This window comes from Photinus pyralis, unplaced genomic scaffold (genome assembly GCF_008802855.1).
Source record: "Photinus pyralis isolate 1611_PpyrPB1 unplaced genomic scaffold, Ppyr1.3 Ppyr1.4_LG8, whole genome shotgun sequence".
NCBI lineage: Eukaryota > Metazoa > Arthropoda > Insecta > Coleoptera > Lampyridae > Photinus > Photinus pyralis.
Window position 1 is genome coordinate 22107490 of NW_022170819.1, and position 26437 is coordinate 22133926.

At 35.3% G+C, this 26437-nt stretch overlaps 1 protein-coding gene across 1 annotated transcript; it reads right to left on the minus strand.

Moving 5' to 3' along the window:
* Nucleotides 1–319: 319 nt before the first annotated feature.
* LOC116178594 (E3 ubiquitin-protein ligase RNF216-like) lies at nt 320–26387 on the minus strand. The gene is made up of 12 exons (XM_031498140.1): nt 26337–26387; nt 25654–26032; nt 25328–25606; nt 25213–25281; nt 15467–15691; nt 15379–15412; nt 6055–6639; nt 5381–6005; nt 5039–5328; nt 807–956; nt 541–760; nt 320–493 (listed from the first exon to the last, which is right to left on the minus strand). The coding sequence occupies exons 2-12, from the start codon at nt 25697–25699 to the stop codon at nt 428–430; spliced, it is 2589 nt and encodes an 862-aa protein (XP_031354000.1). The 5' UTR covers nt 25700–26032; nt 26337–26387; the 3' UTR covers nt 320–427.
* Nucleotides 26388–26437: the final 50 nt, after the last annotated feature.

Genomic DNA, 26437 nt, shown 5'->3' on the forward strand with positions numbered 1-26437 from the left:
GTTGACCTAATTCCCGTTCTGTAATAATAAAGGTACCCATGCAGGGCTGATGATCTGGGACACCCTCTGTATACATAATACATGTGGTTTCAAAAAACTAATACTTACCCTAATATTGATTTGTAATTAGTAATAATAATAACTATTGGGTACTAAGTAAGAAAGTTGTTTTTCTAAATAATAGCGTGACCTTTTGCATAGTATGCTTACCAGGAATTTGCTAATTGCCTTCTGTTTTTTATGTAAGAAAGACCCAAATTTCCTAAGCAAAGCGTTTGAACCAAAACTTTTTCCCTTTTGCCACTAAAATAATTATTCTCATAAAATATAATTTTATTTAACATAGAAATTTGAAACGGTATTTATAAAATTCAGTACAAAAATACATATATATGCACACTATTAACTTCAAAACATAATCTAAAAACTAGTGATGGCCACGTCGATGATGCAGGCGTCTATTGTAATGTTCAAACATTTGCAATGCTCTCTCCTAAAGCCAAATTTAATAATAATCAAATACATCACAATAAGCATTACCTGTAAAAGCAGATCTTCACGATTCAATCCTAAAAAGGGATTAACAGGAGCTGCTGGAATAACGGGTTTTGTGTTCGTCTTATAGTGGTGTTGAATATCAGCGGTGGGATCAATTTTTAACTTTTTGGCTACGCTAATTCCTATATCGTTCTTAGCTTCTTCTGCACTTTTTAATATTGCATCCTTATGCAGCTGATTGGTATCGCTATATAGCGGACAGCTACAAGAGAACTATAAGGAAAATAAATGTTTGTATATGTACTTACAGATTTGTTTTATCACCACCGGGTCCGTTAAAATGGTTATAATCTTTGACAGGTTGATTACAAACATAGCACATAAGAGCTCCACACGAACATGTCATCTTATTACAACCGTCTGATTTTATGAACTTCATACCGCATTTGTAGCAGGTTCTGAAAACATATTTCATCATACACACGGACGGTTGCAGGAAAGCAAATTATAATCAAAATCCTACATTATTTGCCAAATCTGAGTTTAAACAAGAATTTTGACATTTGATTGGCTACCTACTGCAATATAAAGTCAATCAAATGACTTAATACAGGATTAAACAATAATCCTGGACTATTTTTTTTGTGCAACTGGCCGACAAAAATTAGTTCATTTCAGAAATAAGAAGAATTGTTTCAGATATTTTGCTGCACATTATCTTACGTCAAACAGTTTCAACACACAGTAAAATCAAGACAATGGAGATGGAAAAATGTGTAGCCTAGTTTTATTGAAAATCATAGTTGGAATCCCTGTTGGCAATTTTAATGTAAAACTCAGTTACATACGGGAAGAAGGACAAAATAATACAGTTTTCCCTCTTAGATAGAAAATAGACTGCGTCTATATTTTCTTTTTGGTTTCATATCATTTGGGACCCAATATTTTAGCGTTTAGGCAAAAAAAATAAGGAAAGCCTTCTTGACATCTCCGTTAGTTATGAACTGAATTGCATGAAATTTTGTATGTAGGCACCTCGAATAAAAGTAAAAGTAAGCAATGCCAAATCAAAAAATTTGTTTTGGGCATGCGCAATCCGATTTTGTTTATTTCTCAAGATATTTAAATGAAATTTTGTATGTAGACATCTTGAATTGAAGTAGTTCTAGTATTCTCATATTCAAATGATGTATGTCTTTATCCAAAAACAAGTCCCGCCACCCGCGTGGACCTTCCATTAAAATCTCGACTCTCAATTGAACCTAATGTGACCTTCGGTTCTAAAGATGTCTGTAATGAAAGAAGTCTGTAATGAGAGAGATTGGCTTACTAATTGATCCCTTGAGGGAAGGTTATTTTCATTTAAGCTTGAAATAAGTAGTAAAATACTTGGTTATTACTAAACGTTCGCGTTTTGAACCAGTGGCCATATTAAAATCATCTTCACACACTACTGCAAATCCCAACATAGCAGATTGATCCGAAGCACTTATAAATTAAGATGGACTGCTAATGCTGAATTAACAAATGACACCTACATGGGGGCCGCCATGATGTGCACTCACAGTAATAAACAAGCATTAACCTCACGACTTTTGCTTTCATTACATTCTAATAAAAAATTATATGGCATTTTAATAGAAAAAAGAGCAGTATGAAATAAACTGTTTTACATTATTTATATGTTAAACTAGTGATAGGTCCTTACGGACCTATCGGCGCCGTTTAATTAGCAAACGCCGTTTTATGTGGTTTACCGTTTGTAAATTAAAAAAATTTTTAACTTTTTTTAAATTTTTTTTATTTTTTTGTTTATTTATGTGGTTTACCATTTGTCAATGTTTAAAAAAATTTTTTATATATATTTTTTTTTGTTTTTTTTGCTTAATGCTTGTGAGAATATAGTTAAGGTTGGCTGACGTTACAATTTTCTAAAAAGGGAAAAGAAATTTGATTCGGTTCAAAAAAGCATCGATATGTCAATACTCAGTAGTCAATCTCATTACATGGGTTGGTAAAAATGCTTCGCATTTCAAGACTGCGCTAGAGTGAGTATATCGCCGAAAATGGGATATAATTGGAGGTGTAATCTATGTTCGGCGCAATGCGATTTTTTACACAATTTTTTAGATGAACCTACCATAAAGATTTCGATCAAATTACCCTTTATCATTGCGCATGCGCTATACGACTTTTGGCGCGACCATTGACAATTTTTTTGAATTTGTGAAGAATGTTTTTGTTTTTTGGAAACATCACCTATACAAAGTCATTTTTTTTTAAATTTCGATTCAACTTGTTAAATCCAGATCTGCACATAATTGTACATAAGATTCTTTAACTTAGATTAGTTTTGATCATACGTCGGCTCCGGCGGGTTTCCCGCCTCGCCTCGCTTGGATTCGTAACGATCCATAGCTCGGCTTCACCGCGCACTGTTCATTTTACCGTACTTCTGCAAGAAATAGTCTAAAATGATTTATATTTTCTTTTTGTAAGATGTTAACACGCACTATGAGGTTTGAACAAAGACAATTTTTCAGTTTCTGTGTTGTAGCGATATTAAAATGATATTGAGAAGACTGAATTGACAATTTTTTTGAATTTGTGAGCAATATTTTTGTTTTTTTTGGAAAAATCACCTATACAAAGTGACTTTTTTTTGAAAATTTCTATTCAACTTGTTGAATCCAGGTCTGCACAAGATTTTTTAATGTTGATAACACTTTTGGTTTTGATTAGACACACGCTCGGCTCGTCGCCTCGCCTCGCTCTGATTTTTAGCGGTCCATAGCTTGGCTTCGCCTCGCACTGTTCAACAAAAACAATTTCTCAGTTTCAGTTTTGGAGCGGTAAGAAAATGATATTGAGGAGACTGAATTTATAATTTTTTTGAATTTGTGAGGAATATTTTTGTTTTTGGGAACATCTCCTATAAAGTGCCTTTTTTTCAAATGTCTATTCAACTTGTTGAATCCAGATCTGCACATAAGATTTTTTAATTTTGATAACACTTCTTGGTTTTGATGAGACATACGCTCGGCTTTGCCGCCTCGCCTCGCTTTGATTTGTAGAGGTCTACAGCTCGGCTTCGCCTCGGACTGTTCATTTTACTGCACTTTTGCAAGAACTAATTTAAAATGATTTATTTTTTTCATTTATTAGATTCTAATTTTGCCGCCATGCTGCGGGGCAGGCGGGGGAGGTTACATACTCGATACCCTGCGCTTTCGAAAGACCCCTATGCCCCTCGACCTTTTTACCATATCCACCTCTCCAAAATTTTTTCATATCTCCCCTCCTTCGCCCTCAACGAATTTTTAAACTCGCAATTTTACCAAAAAACGACCTCCAGAGTACACTTCGCATCCTACCACTAGCTCCCGGGGATGTCAAGCCGGATCGAAAATGTGCATATCCCCAACGACTACATATTCCGGAAGTACCGACAACATAGGTCGAATAACTTCTCTTCCATACGCAAAAAACTACGCCATAATCGTATATCGAAACAACCCCTCGTCAAGGGGTTAGTTCCAATCCGATTGCCTTCCGATCGGCCGCCTCCAATAGAGAACTTATGCTAAATTTTTCCCATTATAAGTACATACCTACAAATTACCGTTTAAAAATTATAAATGAAAATTGACAAATACGCGATATCTGTTTTTTTTACAAAAAAATTTCCAGAACCTTTATTTTTCAATCTAGGAGACCTTGGAATTCCTAGATATACATATGAGGATAGCTTAGGTCACCCTTTCTGGGGAGCCACTGTACGTAGAATTAAATGAAGAATTCGAAAATAGAATAAAGAGTGAAAAATTTGTTGATTTAAAATCTCAGTAAGATCGATTCACAAATAAGAAATTTACTACTACGCATACGCGCACGCAGCTTTTGACATGTTTAATGTAATTAATCGGTTCATAAATAACAAAGTAGCAGAGAAAGGATTCAACGTAATTAATAGGTCTCTAAGCTCTAAGCAGGTAATAAGCCTGCAAAATTTTACATAATAATCACATTAAATTATGAGTTACTGTACTAAAACAACAACTATAACAAGTGACTTTTTCGTTATGATAAATGTAATACCTACTACCCATATCCGCATATGGATATGGAAAAGTAATAATATGGTAGGTCCCACATTGCCATTTTTTGTCTACAATGGACAACAAAATGGAAATAGTGTTATTTACATAAAATCAGGAAAATGACACATTAATGAAATATTGAGGGGCCGAGTACTTTAATTTTCGAGTCAGGATGTCATTTTACTGACGAGTTTTGTATTAAATTTTAGCCAAAATCGTATTTTAATGTAAAATTTCAATTCTTATATAAAACTTTTGATTAATGTCAATCTGTCAATGATGGCAGGAGTCATTATAACAATGTGACAGGTGCGGCAGGTAAAGTGACAAGCGGCAGGAAACTTAGTCTGCTCTGCCTCTTTCATGGAGATTACAATTTCCTGACAGAAAGTAGGCATGAAAATGAAGGTTACAGGACGATTTTGGGTAAACAAACATACCTAAGTAGTGCTTCAGTCATCTTATTTTCAATGTATGTCCGAGCTTTAACGTCTGCATCCTTCTCAACTTCATCGCAACGTAAAGGCACATGCGAAGGTTCCTTACACATTCGACATGACTCTTTCATACACTCAGGATTTAGGCACCTAAACAATTTATCATCACGAGCAGGTATAGTGACAAAATCACAGAAAGGACATGTTTCCAAATCGTCAATTCCAGCCGCTTTTACTTCTTCGACTTGTTTCTTTAAAGCGACGACAGAAAACATTTTTGGGGTAAGCACAGCCTACAAAAAAAAATGGTTAATAGGAAATCTATTCAGGTTTTTATGTTTATACCTGTAAAACTTGTAAACTAAAATGGGACTCACAATCGCCAAGACAGGGAAAATCCAATTTACCATCTCCAAACGCAACCTCCGCACCTTTCCGTACACAATCTTTACAAAATATACAGCCAGCTTCGCAAGAAGTGATATCTTTGAACATGATTTCATCGTCGTAGCAACAAGCACACGTTTGCAATAATCCCGCGGCTTTGGCCTGCTTACGTTCCATCTCTTCTTCTATTTTTCGTTTATTTAAAAATTCCGTTATTTCCTCTTGATGGTCATAGAAGGCAATTTCTTGAAGAAGAGGTATGTTTTGAATTACAGAAGGCATCACCACCTTTGGTCGCTTTGATTTCAATCTTTTGAAAGAAGGGTAACTTTCTAGTTCTTTGCAAGTTGCCAAAAACCTTTCTTCATTTTTAATAAAGGATTCGCGGATTGATCGCACACTTACTAATGCAAATTTGTTTCGTAGGTAACACATAGCATAATGGTGACTATGATTATCTAATCCATTCACTTTACGCTTTGAATCAGCAAAATACTGAAAAGGATCGGGTATTACCTCTAGAAATTTGGCGACACTAAATTTATTTGTGTACTGGTTTTGTTGGGCGGATATTTGTTTCTTCCTACAAACAAATAAATTAAACAATTACCCTGGAAAAGATACACATGTACCTCAAATATTCTTTCAACGTAGGATAGTCTCGTGTTTCGAGTGCTTCAGACACAAATGCTTTAAGTTCGTCTGGATTATCTATTAGACGATCGCAATGCATTTGTAAATAATCCGGATCAGCGTCCACAAGTATGCTCTTCATTAGCTCCAGCTGTTCGGAAGCATTCAAACGGCACGGTGGGCTTTCAACTTTTTGCCGTTTTGGATAATCCATATCCGTATCCAGGATTTTGGCAATTAAATTGTCCATTACAGCAGGCGAGTGGCGCTTTCCTTTACAAATCTTCCGTATGAATTGTGGACATGCGTCTGGAAATATTTCCATCAGCGGATGAACCAATTTATTATCTAGTTGTTCCTCTTCTGGTAATGCGTGTGGCTCATCTGCATTTTGTTCTTCTCGTAACTGATCTAAAATGCTTTCCAAGCCATTTTCAGTCATCTCTACGTCATCTGGGAAAATTGCATTTCGACTCTCTTCAACAATTTCCTCAACAGTTGGAAGCCTTGCCACATTTTGTATAAAACCATTTGTTGTTCTTCTTAAACGTATTTTTGGAATATCATTTTCGTTAAGTGTGTTCCTGAAAGAGAAAGAAATTATGTTACACAAAATCCCTTCACTAAATCTCACCACATGCTGCAAAGGAGAGTATTAGTGCACTAAACATTTTCAATAAATGCAAATTTGCCATGAAGTGATAACGCATTTATACTTATGATTTGGTATCTGTTTAGATTATGGCAATCATAATGACAAGTAACATATGACATGCAGCGCAGCCCATAAACAACCAAACTGAAACAGAAGGTCAAGAAAAGTATTACTAATTGATTTTCTCTACAGCTACTACTTGCTGCATATTAAATTAAATAAATTTTTTACATCATGATTTCTTACTAAGAAATCACTCTCATTATAGTAGGAGCGGCTCGTGATAAATATTGGTATTATTCGGCATTTCGTATTAAAATTGTGCCACTTGGAACACATGTTCCCTAGACCTATTGGAGTGATTTGAGACGCAGAGCCGGAAGTTCCGTCCCTTAGGATTGAAAATGGCGCCAATTTTGACAATTTCAGGAAATACAGGGTGTCCCTAAAAGGTCTGTACAACGCGCTACCAGGGGTTCTTGGTATCAAAATAGGACGATTTAACCCTACTTACCTCTATCCAAAAGTGCTTCGGTAAGGCGCTATCTATCGCCAAAGATTCAAAAAACAAATCGTTATTTTTATTTTATCGGAAAATGGTTTTGCCGATTAAAATGAAAGTCGGGATGTGAATGTCTAATGTAAAAACGGTCTTTGTGATATCATCGTTTTGATTGTAGTTGCTATGTAGGTGGTAAAATACTGACCATCCACATCTGAAGAGGTCTAAAACTTTTTTACTACTATTTTGGCGGTTCTGAATTTTTAGACACTGATAGACAGTTTACTTGCAAGCATTTTTTGTCTCTTGATGAATATCGCTATCTGTGATGGTTTACGAAAAAAAAAATAAATTTAGGCATGATGAATGGCATGCACCATACATGCGATTGTTCCTCAAAAACCATAAGTGCAAGCAAGAAGTAGGCTATGAAACCGTAGTGCAAGCAAGTAATGTAGAATAAACGAACACATCAGAGTAAGTCAATGTAATGTATTAATTTAAACGTACTAAATGTTCAAAGTAACCACCATTTTCACGCATACAAAGCATTATACGACGTAATAAATTAAACTGTGCCCTTTGGAACATTGGTACGTTATTTTTTAAAGTTTTAAGTCTTCAAGCAAAACGTAAATTGTTAAAGTTTAAGAAACAACAAACAAACGTTAAGCCACTCTAAGGTTTAACAGCCATCTTCTGATTTTTTGAGGAACAATCGCATGTATGGTGCATGCCATTCATCATGCCTAAATTTATTTTTTTTTCGTAAACCGTCACCGATAGCGATATTCATCAAGAGACAAAAAATGCTTGCAAGTAAACTGTCTATCAGTGTCTAAAAATTCAGAGCCGTCAAAATAGTAGTTAAAAAGTTTTAGACCTCTTCAGATGTGGATGATCAGTATTTTACCACCTACATAGCAACTACAATCAAAACGATGATATCACAAAGACCCTTTTTACATTAGACATTCACATCCCGAATTTCATTTTAATCGGCAAAACCATTTTCCGACAAAATAAAAATAACGATTTGTTTTTTGAATCTTTGGCGGTAGATAGCGCCTTACCGAAGCACTTTTGGATAGAGGTAAGTTGGGTTAAATCGTCCTATTTTAATACCAAGAACACCTGGTAGCGCGTTGTACAGACCTTTTAGGGACACCCTGTATATGTTTTTAGAGCGATTTTTACGTTTGAGGTGACGTTTACGAGGTTTCCGACGGTGAATATCACAAAAATGATATCCAAAGCTAATTTCTTAGTGGGAAGCATGTTTCATTTATCATATGTAGGCCAATTGTATGATATCTTTAACGTCTGACAAGATTCAGAGGTTTTGACCGATTTTCGTAGTTGAGGTGGCGTTTCTGAGATTCTTTTGGGCGAAGATTACCAAAAAAGACCCATTAAAGGCCTTTTTTTTTATGAATTTTTATGTATTTTGAATAAACAGATCGAGGTTGACTAAGTGCAAAACTGAAACTTCTTCATTGAATCCTGTTTTTAACTAAAAATTGTTGATTATTGAAACGTATTTACAAGTAAAAACTCATCAGTCATCAAAGGGAAATGCCTGATCATAGATTTCCTGTTGCAGTCAAGCTATAAATAATATTTAGTTATAATCATTAAAAATAAAACGCTCACAGTCATGTTTATAATAAGCATGTACAATATACTCGGCTGAGATTTTTGCCGTGTTCTTGGCAGTTAGAACTCTGTAGGGTGCAGGGAAGGCTGTTTCGTAAGCATGAACACCTCATCGTCTCACAAGTTGACTTGCAGCCGCATTTTCCTACAATTGAGAACGCTTTCCCTTTTGATGGGATACAAGTTACGCAAGAAGAGGCGGACGGGCGAATCATCCTCCATGCGAAAGATATGGTGGAGCATGGAGCCCAGAACATCCTCGTCCAGTCTTGAGATACTGACGTTCTGATGGTCATATATATTTTGTTTTGTTTTTTCTGAAAGAACTCGACCTGAAAGAAGGATATCTGACAGGTGTTGGGGCCAAGCGTCGATATCTAGCGACCCATTTTAATGTATTAGCACTTGGAGAAGAAAATTCACAAGCCCTACGGGGCTTTCATTGTTACACAGGTTATGCCACAACGCCCTGCTTCAATTCTATTGGAAACAAGAAGGCGTTTATGACTTGGATGAAACGCCCGGACGTGACACCAGCTTTACTTGAACTCTCCAATTCACAAAGAGGAATAACAGAAAAAAAACAATTAAAACTTTGCAAGAATTTTCTACCGTTCTCTATGACCCCGAAACTCCGGAGAAATCCACTACTAATGTGGGAAAATATTTATTTTGTACCAAAAATAAATTACTGCAGTTCCTGTCCCCAATCAAGCAGGTCATGTGTTGTGGGGGCACTGCTTTTATCCTACTGAATGCCCTCCACATCCGTCAACTTGGGGATGGAGGCAAAGTGGGCTGGGAACCAAACTGGACCAAATAGGTGTAAATATGAAAGGAGCTCACAATCCTAGGGAAATGCGGATGCAAGTGAGACCATAAGGTGTTCATGCATGCCAATCACATGCTTTGATTTTTCAGAATTCAATCAATGGGTGCGTTCACGTACGGTGGTATTTACACCTCGACAGTACTATCAGACAGCAACTCGAGAGAGAAATCTTTGAGGAAATTTTGTTATTCAGGCCAATTCACAGTATCGGTCACGTCACCGTCAGATCTCAGTCCGGTCAATTATTGTAGCTTGTATTTCTTATGAGCATGTTCTGACCGTGACCTGACCGTCAAATGTGAATATTCCAGGGAATATTCCTATTGAAATAGCATGTGTTGTTGGTCGTAGTCGCGACCAGTCGTCGTATTGATTACTGGTTGGTTCAGGTGGCACTGTTTAGATTTGAATCCCCCAGACTAATAGTCACAATATCAAAGTAAGGGAAGATTTATTCTCTATAATATGTCAAAATAAGATCAGAATACAACTTGTACTATTAAAATTTAAAACACTTACTAAATTTGGTGCCCTGAATCTGTTCACCAATATTTAAAAAAACTCAATCTTTGACGTTAAATATATGTCGACTGACAAAATTAATAAACCATGCAATTATTTAATTAATAGGTATTAGGTAAGTAATTAAAATATATTTTCCTTTAGGTTATCGATTTCGCTATCTATTAATGTAGCATCTTCGGACCTTGGCGTCAAAATTATTTGAAATTTGAAATACAATTAAACATCTAATAAGTCGAATGATCGTGGTTGTGTTGATTTTCTAATGATTATGTCTCGGATAATGTTGAGAAATGTGATAGTGTGGTGTATTGTTAACTTGTGAGGTTACAATACACCACATGCGACTTGCAATATGCGATATGCAACATGCGATTATTGGCTCCCCAAAATATTTTAGAGCAAAAATGTATTCAGGTTTTTTGTAGAATAAAATTTGTTACATCAATCAACCGTATTAGTTTTCCATTTTTTGCATAATAAAGATGGAAAATTGGAAAAATAAAACCCCCATCTTTTTCAATAATCTGCGATGCCATGGAATTTTCTAAAACAAAAAGATATCCAGTTAACAATTAGCAGCAGTTCGAAATGGCTTTTATGATCGACTTGGTTACTGTATTGCAGTTAATGGTGACTTATTCGAACATTTATTGTAAATTGTTATATTAGGAAACCGTTTTTAGTAGTTTGGTCTTTCTTTATGTTGAATTCGCTGTTCTAAATATAATAACTTTTTCATAGAATTTGATTTGTTTTATAGCAGAAATTCCATGGCATGAAGGATAATGGCGTCGTTTTTGTATTATAAAATTCCATGGCATCACAGATTATTGAAAAAGATGGGAGTTTTATTTTTCCAATTTTCCGTCTTTATTATGCAAAAAATTGAAAACCAATACGGTTGATTGACGTAAAAAATTTTTTTCTACAAAAAACCTTAATACATTTTTGCTCTAAAATAATTTGGGGAGCCAATAATCGCATGTTACAAATTTTACATTGAAATCCCTATGATGCGTTACGCAAGTCACCACCCTGTATATAGTTTGTAAGGATGGGTGAAAGTATGTCTGTGCCTCATAAATCGGTTAATTTTTAACCTACGAAGTGCTTTAAAAAACCATTTTTTTTTTGCAACAACTTCATAGAATTTTATTTTTTTTTTACAATTGATACTTATTTAACACCTATTTTACATTATAACTTACATGTATTTAATAAAAAATTAAATTAAAAACCATTTTGTATAAGATTATTCAAATTAATTTTTTTTAAACCCTTATTTTTGAAAAGGTTGTAGTTGAAAGGGTTCGAATGAGTCACTAATGACGAGTGTATGCAAACTTTGAACAGCCATATCTTAACCAATTTTGGTTTTACAAAAAAAAAGCAAAACGTTCAGAAAAGCAAAAGCTACATTTTTTTATTCTTGTAAATTTTTCGTAGCACTAATACTTTTGAAGTTACTTTGAAAAAAAGGCAATTTTTTAAAATTTCAAAATTTTTTTTTACTTCAAAACTACATTTTTTCAAAAATAAGCACTTTGCACCGGTCAAACTTACAGATCATATAAACAATACATAAATAAAGTAAACTGTAAAGCGGTAACGCTTAATTTCAATTGGGGTGCTACTTAGAGGGTGATTTCATCGATTTTTTTTACCAAAAAAAAGGACCAACTTTATTTTGATCGTAACTCACTTAGTTTTGATACTAGGAACTTTTCTTAACTTTTCTAAAACAAAAAGAAAGGTTTTTTCAAATACTTTAAAAAAGTATTCATACGTTTTTCCCAAAAAGTGCTTCATTTTTCAGTTATTTCACGTTGAAGTACTCGATTTGGAGTTTGACGAATGAGAACCTACTTTTCATGAGCTACAACTTTGCTTCTACTGGGTCTACAGACTTCATATATAGACCATTTTGTTTGTCTGTTTATAAGCTATATTTTTGCTAAGAATATTTTTTCGATACAATACTTACTTTTAAAGTTATTTGCGAAAAACCGTCTGAAAATGTGGTTTTTTTGTTGAAAAATGAACATTTTCACTCGCAAATAACTCGAATACTATTGACTTAGTGAAAATAGTATATTAAGATACAAGTGTATAATCAAGTCTTTAAAGCACGCGCAACGAGTTTAAGGGCACGACGCAAAGCGGAGTGCCTTTAACGTTGCAAGTGCTTTAAAGACCAATTATACACGTGTATCTTATAGTATTTTTTATTATACCTGCAGTATAATTTAAAAATAGGAAATACAATGAAGTCATATTGACGTTATACTTGAATACATGTCTAATTAAGTGGGCTGGGTGTTCGTAATTTCACGATTGCCATGGAAATGTCACTTGACGTTTGCTTATAAAAATCATCGTCTTGGTAAATTAAACGATTTCCATTGAAAAAGATAATACACCGTCCATTAAATCGGTTGTTGTAAAATCTAAACAAACGTTGGTAGGTGTAAAATCCAACTCCAGTAAAGCCTATTATAAAGAATATGAAAAGTTGTTTCCATGGATGAATAGGAAGTTACTTACGAATACAGTCTTAAATGCATCGATAATGCTGGCATATATGAAGGAAATGTCAAAGGTATTTAAATCTTCTATATTTTGGTGCATTCATTCAAAACTTCAAAGCAATACTGCGATTAAAAAGTGGAACAGATTTGGAAGCATACCCTAAATTACGCGCGTTTGTGAAAGCTTCAACCAAAGGATAGGTACAAAAGCCAAAGAAATGTTCTGCATTTACAGAAAGCGACCTAAGAAAATTTTTTCTTTCAGTCCCAGATGACAGTTTCAAAAGTCATACTTGAAGTATCGTTACTTAGCAACTTTAAAGCACGTGTGTTTTAAAGGCCTTTTTTCGCACGCATTTGAGTGTTTAAAACGGAGATTGTGATTCAGGTATAATAAAAAAAGTATAAATTGTGCACAGGTCTTGTGCAGATAAAGCGCATTTTTTAAACCGAAATAGCTCTTGTTTTGACATCGGTCATCAATGGATATATTTCTTGCAGACGTTTCAATCGCCCTTTGTGAGTACCCTCTTCCGACAACCCGTTCTTGAGGATAAGGGAATATACCCGATCACGATAAGAGTTCGAGGAGAAGAGCTATGGTTGGTAGAAATTAATTCCTTTCGTTGAGACATTTCATTAGAGTACCATGAAGGATAAAACTATTTCCACTCCCCCCCCCCCCCCCCTCTAGCCCGTACTTTGATAAGAGGACAGAAAGAAGGGCAGTAGTTGGTAGAAAACGGTTCCTTTCGTTGAGACCCTTAATTAGAATACAATAATTTTTAAGCCCCCCCCCTCCCGGCCCCGTCGCTCACTGATCTCGAAAAATAGTAGCGTGGGAAAGTTATAGTCGGTACAAACCAATTTATTTCGATGAGACCTTTCATTAGAATAACATGAAGGGTAACACATGTGTTTACCCCCCCCCCCCGCCCAGTTACTAAAGTTTAACTTGGCACCATTAAAGGCATACGTATGCAAAATCTGAGACCAATTGGTTGTCGTATGTAAAAGTTATGCACATTTTACTTTCAAAAACAACATCTCAGGAATAATTCGTCTGGCACACCTTCAAGGTATAGGCTACCTACTGCAAAAAATTCCAGGACTCAAGGACCATTCCCCTAGAAGTAGTTCAAAACGACAGAAGTGGGTCCGGACGGACAAAACGCAAACAGTAGCACATTTTTTTTAATTCTTAAAAAATGCGCTAAAAAGTATTTCGCACACATGACAAAGTTTAACTTGAAGAGCAAATTTAATTAACAAAATTCAAGTTTCAGTCATCTGTCATTCAAACACTTGTAAATGATAAAACTTTCATCACAATTTGTAATCTAACATTTTTAAGAACAAACTGTTATAAACAATGATAAAACACCCCCAGTTTCACAGAACTAAAATGTGTGATCACAAACAAGTTAAAAAGTAATCGTAAACAAAAATTTACATAAAGCGCATTTCCACTTGCATTCATTTCCTATTTGTAAGATGCAACTTTTGTTAAAATTGTAAAAAATCCGGCCACAAATATGAAAGATAGCGTTGCACATGTGTAATCCATTTTTGACGTGCTACTTCAATTTCAGTTTATAAGAAGAGTTTCATTTCAATGCTTTTCTAAATAAGAAAGTTGGAACTGCGCATGCGCAAACCTAAATTTTGAAGCTAACGTTAGATTTTCCTTTATTCCAAGTGCCTATGTATCAAATTTCATTTAAATGCTTCCATAAATAAAAAAGTTGGCACTGCGCATGCGCAAAACCAAATTTTGAAATTGACGTTAAATTTGCTTTTATTCCAAGTGGCTATGTATCAAATTTCATTTAAATACTTTTATAATTAAAAAAGTTTGCAATTCGATTTATAAATGGTCGAGATGCGAAAAGGGCACTGTGAATTTTGAATCGATTCGACTCAACTTCTGGCATTGCGTATTTCATGCAATTCAGTTCATAACTAACGGATGTGTAAGCGATCGGACATTTCTAAACAAAGTTATCCTTCACACGGACAGATAGAGGGACAGACAGATGAAGGAACAGACGGACAGACCAACAGGCAGATGACACACAGCAATGCAAAATTATAAACGATCTCTAGGATCGTTAATAAACGGAAAAGTGTAAAATTATGAAACATGTAAAAAACGGTTTTTTTTACAATAACTTTTTTTGTAAGCGGTATAGAAAAAATTCCTTCCTTGGTGCAAGACTCGACACCATAACGAACCAAATAGCGAAAAAAGTAGAACAATAGCTCTTAAGATAAAAAACTAGTAGCGTCTCAAAACGAGCGGACGGACGGACGGACAAAGTGGGCACAATAGCGCATTTTTTTTTATTTTTGTGGAAATGCGCTAAAAATGATAGTAACAGAATCAACAGACCAAAACAGCACAATTGGTCTTGTCAGTCAAAAAATGCCCGTTCAACATACAAACAGAACGGAAGGAAGAAAAGTTTTAGTAAGTGCAGGTTTCACTGTTTCCCCCATACATTCTGGCAGGAGTGTACTTTGTGCATTTCCCAACTGTTGTGAGAAGATGCGTGCTGTTGTTTTACAGTAGGAAAAATTTATGTGCATGACAAGAATAATTTCAATTGATATCTTAGGACTTACTTGGATTTTGTAGGTTCCTGGGTTGTCACATTCGCTATAACAATAAAAGACAATATAACCGAACCATTTTTCTTTTTAAATTACTTACTTATTTCAACTTCCTCATCTTCATCTTCATCTTCCTCATCTTCATCTTCATCTCCATCGTACAAAGTATTGTTTACCAATGTTGAGATTATGAAATCCATCACTTCTTCAGGAGGTCGCTCGTGCTTATTTAGGTTTAGTCTTTTACATAGAGTCCTTATATATTTTATGGAAATATTTGAAAACATCTCCTGAATATGTTTATGCAGATGGAATGGCGTAACGTCTGAAATGATAGAAACTATTAGAATATGAAGGCAGTTTTGGCATGGGCATAAGTTTAAATAAGAAAATTTTTAATAACATAAAATGTGGTGGCACTAAAGTCAAATATTACCGCTTCACTTACAGAAAAATTTGCTATGTTAAATTGAAACAGAGCTAAAAGTGCTGCTATAAATGTTAAGGTCGGCATAACTATCAGCCATTCGCTTAGACGCCTTTTATAAATTAGGGCTTTCAACATTAGAACAGTACTACTATATGACTCGCAATTTTTTTATCGAGCGCGCATGCGCTGATCCGAAGCCTGCGATAGTTACAGGCTGGAGCGCTCGAAAGGTCACAACTTCCATTATTTCTTTTTTACTCTGGATCTGGAGTCGCGTCGGCGCGTTAAATCGTAAATACGATCCAGTCACGCTGTGCAATTAAATATTAATTATTAGTGATAGAAGTGTGGAAAATCCCGTGAATAATCAAGGGTAGCAAAAAAGAAGCAGGCGGGAAAAATAGGAAGATCGAAAAAGTATTGATATTAGGGTAGTAACGTATTGTACCTATGTATTTGTTTTGTGAATCGTTTAATTCATTGCAAAATAAAGCACTATTAAAATACCGTGTTTTACCAATTGTCGATGCTTTTTTTCAAGAAGTGATATATAATACAGATAAAGAGTTATTTAGCACTGTTAACCTGTAAAGAAAGTGTCAGGTGTAAAGCAGGGCCTGAGTGAGAAATTTTTACACCCATTGTACTGTAAGTAGAAATTTATATATTAGGTTTATTTTATTTTATTTTTTTTATTTTGGTTATAATAAGATAACGCGCGCTGTTTATCAACAAACCCAGCAATCGTAAATAACTCGTAATAATGGAAGTTATACTGGAAAACATTAAATTCCAACTAGAAGATTTGAATAGAAGATCGGAGCGTATTGAAAACAAATTAGACGACTGCCAGAGACAAATTCAGGAAATGAAAAACGAGAATCGGGCTCTGAAATCCGAGAACGAAAAACCCAAAACAATGGTAACCGAACAAAATAAAAGAATGGATTTCCTCGAGAAAGATGCCAGGAAATATAATCTGATAGTCCATGGAGTAAAGGAGATGGAAAATGAAACCGATCTACACTTAAAAGAAAAGATACGAATCGTGCTAAGGGATATAGGTGTAAACGCAATCATAGAATCCGAAATCCAACAAATAGGACGCATTGGTAGAAACCAAGCGAGAAAAATCGGCCGATATTTATGAAATTGAGTACGTTTGAAGTAAAATTGCAAATCCTGAAGATGACAAAGAATTTGCGAGGCACGGACGTGTTTATAACGGAGGATTTCCCTAATATAATATAATATAACCATGTAATTGAGCAAAGAAAATTACTGAACCCCCATATGAGAAAAGCAAAGGAAACTGGGCATCGTGCGTACCTAAAATTTAATAAATTAATAGTAAATGGAGAGGAGTACGGAGTGGAAGATCTATTTGAGGAGCATCAGGAAGGCGGTGAGGATATGGTTAAGAAGGGAAGAACCATAAGTCAAAGGTCACCGCAAGAGATATCGTCAAAGAGGACATTAAGTCTGGGATGCCTATCAAAAAACTGACAGGCATTTCTCAACAGATAGGAAAGACGACAACCATGGCAATGCGAAATGGAAACGAGAAAGGAAATAGGTATTCAATCAAACGTAACAAATATTATGAGAATAGGCAAACATCGGAAAGGGGGAAGGCGAAAACGGCAATTAATAGGGGTGCAGAACAGCAATTAAATCAAGATCAAAGACAAATAAAAATAGCAGGGAACGAAACATGGAAATTTGGGTTATGGAATACGCAAAGCCTGAACACAAAGGAGGACGAGATTATCGACGAATTTGAAAAGACAAACATGAAACTAATAGGACTAACAGAAACAAAAAAGAAAGGAGAAGGATGTATTAAGTTAAAAAATGGGCACTATTTGATTTTTGGAGGAGTAAGGAGACGGAGCGAGCACAAGCAGGGGTAGGTGCACTTATTCATAGGAATTGGTTTCACAAAGTGAAGTATTGGAAAGTAATAACAGATAGGCTGCTTAGGATTGATATTAATGATAATAGTCAATGTAACATGTGGTCAATTCTTATTGCATACGGCCCTACGGAAAAGGAGTGTAAGGAAATTAAGGATGATTTTTGGGACTGTTTGCAGGATGAAACGGACAGAGTGAAACAAAGGTGTATGATAATTGGGGATTTAAATGGCCGAGTAGGTATAAGTAATGAACAAGGGTATCTGGTGGGTGCTTACGGGGAAAGGGCATTGAATGGTAATGGGCAACGTATTATTCAATTCTGCTAATTAAATAATATGCGAGTATGTAATACTTTTTACAAACATAACGATATCCACAAATTTACCCGTGTAATGGAGTCCAGGAGAGAATAGTAGATTATTTTATGTGGAGGAGAAGTATTACTTTTCATGGCGCGCCTGTGTTTAGCCGCCGAACGAAGATTGAAAATAAGATACCAGTTATATTAACGGTTTTTATATTTTAATCAAGTAGGCTGTGATGAATTAAAAAAACAAAACAAAATCTAATCGAGCCAACAAAACAATGAAAATAATTACATCAGATGTTTAAAAAATCAGGGGCGCACTCATGAGAGGGGGGTTTGGACACTACAACTCCCTCCAAAATTTTATATAAGTAGGCCTAGAAAAATTTTGATTTTTATAACATCACTTATTGACTATCTTATTATCCATACTTACATACCTACAAATGGTGGTATAACTACAAACTATCCCCTCGAAAAAATGTCATGCCATTATACAGTTAAACACATTTCAAGACACTTCGCTTTATTTTACACAATGTATTACATTGTCCCAGGTCATATTTTGTAGGTGATTTATCCGCAAGAATATCGAAACTAACAGTTTTACCAGTCCGAGTATATGGACAGATGAATCTTATTTTTCTAACTGCGGAGTGTTCAAATCGACATAATGAACACTTACTCGTCACAGGAAAACCTACATGTGTAGTTTCACGCCGAAATCAAGTAATATTTTTTTTAAATTAATGTATTTTATGGCATAATGGGAAGTCATGTAATCTTCGTTGGATCTTTAACTGCTCACCATGATTTACAAATTCTCCAATAAACTTCCTTAAAGGATTTTTCTCGACAACGTATGTTTCGAAGAAAGGGTTGGTTTATGCTACCTACCAACAAGTTGGCTGCTCAGGTCACAATTCACGAATTATGTACAGTACATTAAATTATAAAAGTAAGTACTTAATTAAAAAATAAAAGTATAGTGGAAGTAGCTACCACTACAATAATAATAATAATCATCAATGGCAACACGTTGCCTAAACTAAACTGTCTTGAAGTGTGTTTCACTAATAATGGCCAGTATTTGAAACATCTGGTGTAATTATTTTCATGTTTTGTTGCCTCGAATAGATTTTGTTTTGTTTTTTTTTTATTCGTCACAGACTACTTGATTAAAATACAAAAACCGTTAATATAATTGGTATCTTATTTTCAATCTTATGTTATGATGGCTCGTTGAAAAGAGAATTAAAAAATCTATCAAGTAATCTAAAAATCCAATATGGCGCCCATTTAACTTTAGGAAGTTGGTAAATGTTCCTCAAAAGTAGCCATCTTAAATTTTTTTTTGACATCAATTCTAAATTAAGCGTATCAAAGACAGTCACTTTTATATAAAACTTTTTTTTATATCTCTTATACTTTCGATGATATAAGACATTCAAGGAAATGACCAATTTTAGTTTTTTTGAATTTACGTCGAACCTATGCGACATTTTGAATTTCCATAAGGAAATTTTAAATAAGCATCCAAAACTGCAAAACATTGCCCATTTAACCAATTCTCTATCTTTAATAATAACAAAGTTACCCATGCAATCCCACGCGATCTGGGACACACTGTAGGTATATAAAATCAGAAATACCTACAAAAGAACCCTGCAAGCAAGAAATTGCAGTAGAAGCGCCTTTAAAAACAACAATCTGCAATATTTATCTCCCAAACCCTAATTGGAACTTAAATGATTTAGAAAATGTCCTGCACCAACTCCCGGCTCCATATGTACTTCTCGGAGATTTTAATGCACATTCAATAATGTGGGGGTCAGATTCAACAGATAGAGGAGGCCGTATCATTGCCATAGATCTTTCTTTCTCAACACCATCTTGGAAAGTACTTGACGATCTACAAGACAACGATCACTATCCAATTAACCTATTCTTGACAAATAAAAGAGCCGTTGAAATACGACCAAAGAAATGGTTAATCAGAAACGCCAAGTGGGAGCAATACTCTGAAATTCTAAACAAGTCATTATTTCAAAGCTCGGGCAATGTACCAGATATGGTTAAACAATTCATAGATAACATTATAAATGCAGCAACCGTTTGTATACCTCAAACTAGTGGGAAAATGGAACCAGTTCATGTACCTTGGTGGAATGCAGAACTAAAAAAGGTAATTTTAAACAAGAACAAGGCCCTTAAAGATTTTAAACGCAATCATAGGTACAGTTGAAAAACTTGTAGCGTTTAAAAAGGCACGAGCAGAATCACGCCGTGCAGTTATTCAAAGTAAAAAGCTTTCATGGGAAACCTATATAAAATCAATAAACCTTAACACACCCACAGCTGAAGTGTGGAGAAAGGTTAGAGGTATAATGGGGAAAACCTATGAGAAACCCTCAAGAGTACTAAAAATACAAGGTCAAACTGTAGAAGACCCCAAAGAAATAGCGGAAGCATTGTCTGTAAGTTTTCGTTTAATTTGCAACGCAGATCAAGACGTTAATCAAACTCCTCTCCCTTTTACGCGTTTTGAAGATCACATGCATAATTACAACAAACCTTTTACCATCGAAGAACTGGAAACCATAATAAAGCAAAAAACAGACAAATCACCTGGCCCAGATAATGTCACTTACGCTATGTTGCAAAATCTATCTCTTGTCCAAAAGAAAGACCTTCTCTACCTTTTCAACAAGATTTATCAAACTGGTATATACCCTCCACAGTGGAGAAGATCAGTAGTAATTCCCATACCTAAACCTGGTAGACATATCTGATCCTAAACACTATAGACCAATATCTCTAACGAGTAACATGAGCAAGATACTAGAAGGAATGGTGAATGAAAGATTAATGTGGTTTTTAGAAGATAATAGACAGATATCTAAGTTCCAAACAGGTTTCCGGAGGTTTCACTCTACAACCGACCAGTTAGTAAACCTACAACACGAAATGTTTAAAGGCTTTGCTAAGAGACAACATACGGTTGCAGTGTCCTTTGATATCTCAAAAGCATATGACACCATGTGCCGCCACAGTATAATCGAAAAGTTGCGTCAATGGAAATGTGGAGGCAACCTGGCAAACTTTATTCTATCTTTTTTGGAAGAAAGATATATTACAGTTAGGCTAAATCAGGTAGAATCTACATTATGTAAATTGGAGAATGGTATACCCCAGGGATCTGTCCTAAGTGTAACGCTTTTTCTCAATGGAATTAACGACATAATTAACTCCATTCCAGATACTGTACATAAGGTACTCTACGTAGACGTTTTATTGATATTTAGCAGTTCAAGTTCTATGGTGGAATTGGAAGGTCGAATACAAGAAGTAATAGATAACGTGGTGACATTGGCTGAAGATAGAAAACTTACTTTCTCTAGAGAAAAGACAGCAGGTATTCACTTCTGCCGCTTGAGAACAGAATACGCTGAACCACAACTATTTATTAAAGGAAAACTGATTCAAATAAAAAACACGATAAGCCTTCTGGGAATGATTTTCGATAGGGGAATGTACTTTAGGGACCACATTGAATATCTTAGTGCGAAGTGCAAAAGACGGCTAAATAACATTAAATGTATCGCTAATATAAATTGGGGCGCTGAAACAAATACACTCCTGGTGCTGTATAAAACGTACATACTACCTATCTACGATTATGGATGCATCATTTACCCCTCAGCTCGACCATCACATCTAAAAGTATTAGATAGAATTCATGCAAACGGTCTTAAGGTGGTACTAGGTGCTTTTAGAACGAGCCCACATTCACCGCTACATGTAGAATCTGGTATCCCTCCTTTGTATCTGAGAAGGAAAAAGATCCTTACTAACTATTACCTGAAAGTTTTATCGCTCCCAGAACATTTGAACTACCAAATCACTGCCAGATTATTTCATGCAAGACCTACCATGTGCCAACCAAGTACTGCTAGGGCCATATACTTTATGGATACAAATATCCCTAATCAACCTGATGTATTCCAACATCATATTTCGGAATACCCACCATGGGTAATCAGACAGGATGATATTATACTAAGCCTTGAAAGATTTCCTAAGGATACTACACCGAATAAAGTATATCAAACTTCATTTTATGAAATTCAAAACAAATTTTATGATTACCGAGCCATATGCACAGATGGATCTAAAACGACAATAGGTAGGTACTGGAAGCGCCATTCATACCTACGGAAAAACATACTCCTGGACAAGGATGCTATATAATATAAGGATTGCTCGATCCCTATACTTGTAATGTTGCCCGCGTTTAAGTCATATGTGACGTCACCAACGGACCTGGCTGTCAGAATTGACAGTTATAATTTGCTAAGTTGTCAACATTTTTGCATTAGCGTTAAAACTGTGTGTATTTAGTGTTCGCTATATTGCAACAAAAATGCTTGGACGCCGACGTGCAATATTGGACTGTAATAATAATTTGAGGTAGTATTCACATTTTACACTCAACTGGTGCTAATTTTAGCCAGTGTCAAACGTCAACGTCGAGAAATCGATATTTTAAGATGGACAAAGTTTAATAAACTGATTTAGCTGCAATTTCCATGGATGATGAAGAGCAAAAAAACCGAAAACGCAGGATGAGATGGGTTCACGACATTTATGTGAAAAACCGAAGGAGAATTTGTAAACTTGTAGACGATGAATGACAAATGTTTCTAATTTAAATACCTACCTACAACATCCACTTGGACGTATTAGATCCCCTTCTTACCAGGCGTTTTTTGAAGCGGCTGGTAGCGTGACCACTTCACACAATGCGATTTGCAGCGCCACAAGTGAAGCGATTTTCAGAAGCGCCTTCACGCAACAAAAGCGCACATACCAAGAAAGGACGTCGTTTTTTTAAAAAATGGTGTCTGGTTTGAGGAGAGTTGATTTACTTGTGTATCATTTACCTTAGTGAAGAGCGTACATATTTGTGTACTGATATTTTGTATATAAAGCTAGGTTTGTTATGTTTAAGATTGTTATTACTGATATGTGGGGGTTGTAGTTCGACCTTTGAAGGAAGGCGAAGCACTATTAGGCTAAACACTTCATATTGTGTGGTAAAAACCATTGTAGCACGGTGTTGAAAACTGCAAAATTATAACAGAAATTGTACATCAGAGACTTGTAATAAATTTCAGTTCTTACTCATCTGAGAAATAAAGCTAATTTCTCATCGGGAGGAATGGATTTCCGCATAACCTATCTTTTTTTCGAAGAAAAGTTCCATTCTGCAGCGTTTCAAAAAAGCATCGTGAGAAGGAGCTCTTAGAATCAATAATATAAAATACAAATGAAAGTGGTGCACAAATCGAAAAATCAAAGCATGCGGTGCGTCGGGGTCCGCTATTGACGTCACTACACGCGGCGAAAAAATTCAGTGATCGAGCAATCCTTATATTATATAGCATCCTTGCTCCTGGACTTTACATAAACAGGCAAGTGTATTTACGGCCAAACTTTACGCAATCTGGCATGTGTTATTGACTCGGTTATTGATGTGTTCTCATAGCCATGGAAACAAAGACACATGGCAGACGGAATGGAATAATGTAGATACTCACCTAAAGGAAATCATGCCAATCATTATCCCATTGGAAAATAAGTACTACGGAAGTAGAAGGGAACAAGTTGCGTTATCAAGAATAAGAATCGGTCACACAAACTTAACACATTTACATTTATTAGGAAACAGCCCACAACAGAAATGCAACAAATGTGATATCTATTTGAGTGTCAGACATGTTCTTTGTGAATGCCCAACGTATAACATACAGAGAATAATGCAAGTAGGTATACCAGAAACGGAACGAGAAATTTTTCGTGATGAGAAGTGTGCAATAGAAACTTTAATGGAATATTTAAAAATAACGGGGCCAATAAAAAGAATTTAAAGGCAAATAGTTACAGTGATTAGTTAAGAAATAAAGGCAAATGACCATAACAGTCAAACCTTTAAAAAAAAATATGTAGTCCATTTAAAAAAACATAAGTTTGATATGCCACTGGAATATAGCACGGTACTGGCGATCAGAACTATTGTGCACAATTTTGCTTTTAATTATGTTCGATGCGACACCCCGTACACAGGGCTTTCATTTCAAAATGAACCACAGATTGTAATTTTTATAAAAAATCAAAAATTACAAAAACACGTCCTTTTAGATAACTTTTAGCATTTACCCCAAGCTACACCCACTTTAAAATTATAACATGCGCTCCCCACCGACCATAAAATTCTCTTCACAAACATACCCACATCAAATTTGGATGGTCTAGTTAGAATTAATTTAAAACAAGTATAAATTGTGCACAACTCTTGAGCAAATAAAGCACATTTTTAAACGGAAACATAAACATTTGATGACCAAGTGGTGTAGGTCGCTCGAAAAGCAGAAAATTCAGTTGAGCAAACTGTTCAATAAGGCAAAGAAGAACAAAACTATAGGTAATTGGGAGGACTATGAGGTAAACCTAAGGCTATATAAGAAAGATATTAGGAGCTGTCAGAGAGTGGAGTTTTATACACTACCGTTTTGAAAAAAAAGCATTACTGCAAGACTGTTGAGAGCCCAAAACAAGGGAGGGACAATAATTAAAATAAATTTAAAAAAATGTCCCCAAGCCTTAAAGAAACAAATCAAGGGGAGTCAAGTCTGGAGATTGCTGTGGATCTTCTGTGCCACCATCTCTGACGTCCACTTAACTCTAAGATTGTGTTTGTCCACAAAACCTTGTATGGAAGAACTTGTTCAGAATTTTATGAATAGACCCAGTCCATTAGTAAGTATCGAAGCCACTGGAATTAGTGACATAGGATTTGCAGCAAATTGACCTGAATTTCGCACACTTCATTCTCTGCTTACACATAGTGTAATATTCTTTGAAACGTATAAAAAATAATAAACACGAATATTTTGCTAATTGGTGATATGAAAATAAACTCATTAAAATCTTTGAATTTGACTAACATACACATTTAAATCGTATTTAACAGTATTGGGGTAACTAAAATGAATAACGCAACTTACTATAGCGGATTCAGTTTGAAAAGAATACCTCAATTATAATTTAAAAGAATAGGTAAATAAATAAAGTTTTTATTTTGTATAATTAAACAATTAAATATCTATGAAACGTTTATGACTCCTTACCTTCTTTAGGTTGACTTGATTCTACCGCTGGAGGTGCGTCAACAATATCTAACCACTCAGCAACTTTATCTAAAACACTATCTGTATCTTTGCAATGTTTGATTGTCATAACTACCTCTGTTAGTGGCTGTAGGAAGCTGAAACAAATGCGAGACTTCATCAACCACTGATAATTCGGGCAATTTAGCATCATCTATTTTAACCACTGTTGAATTCTCTCGTGATTTAGATGTGGAAGGCTGATTTGTACCAAGCCAATCACATAGCAGTGGAACTTCAGGTGCCTTAGAAGTAGACGGCTGGTTTATATCAAGCACATTGTGGCGGGGTAAGGTAGTTTGCACTTTAGAGGTAGAAGGTTCACCAGCAGTAGAATACGAAACATCAAGTTCGTCTAAGGAAAAAAATTGTAATATGCAACAGAAGCTTCTCGGATATTACCATTTAATTTAACTTTTTTTGTCGGCGATTGACTGACAGAGTCCATATCATTATTGGCTCGCTTGCGAATTTTATTTACCCTTCTAAGTAGAAGTTTTATAATAATTCGAATGCGATTTTCTTCATTGCCTATAATTTCTAATAACTTTACAATATATCCTCTGTCGATTTGTGGGAAAATCTCTTTTATAATGTCGGCTTCTCGCTGACAAGTTGCACTATCTTGAGATGGAATTGATCCAAAATAGTCTCCTAAAACTAAATAACGGCGCTCTATTGGTTCCTTGTCTTCATGTTTTGTAAATAATTGCAAGATTGAGCCAAATTCCCATATATTTAGAGTGTTGGAGAGCTTCCGAGTTTCTTCTATTAAATTGTCCTAAAATTAAATTTTGGTACACGATGTAAAAATAAGAAATGAGACTATACCATCGATTAAAAATTTACATCATTTTACTTAACGAAACACACAAATAGATTTGATTTGAAAATGAAAACCAATGTCAAATGTCAAAGCCAAGGAGCTCTATGCTGTTTGTGGTTAACATAATGAACCTTCCTACTAGCCTTATAAAAAAACCGTGTTTACGCTGCATTCATAACCCCCCAATTAATGTTTATATTAATGAGTGAACGTCAACTTTACATAAGTAAGGCGTAAAGTCGAGGCCTACGATACTTACAGGCCGGAGCCATTCCGGAGCGCTCGAAAAGTCACGTGACCTTAGGAGGAATACATTACGGCTTATGGAAAATCCGTGCGCGGCTCCACTACTTATTTTTT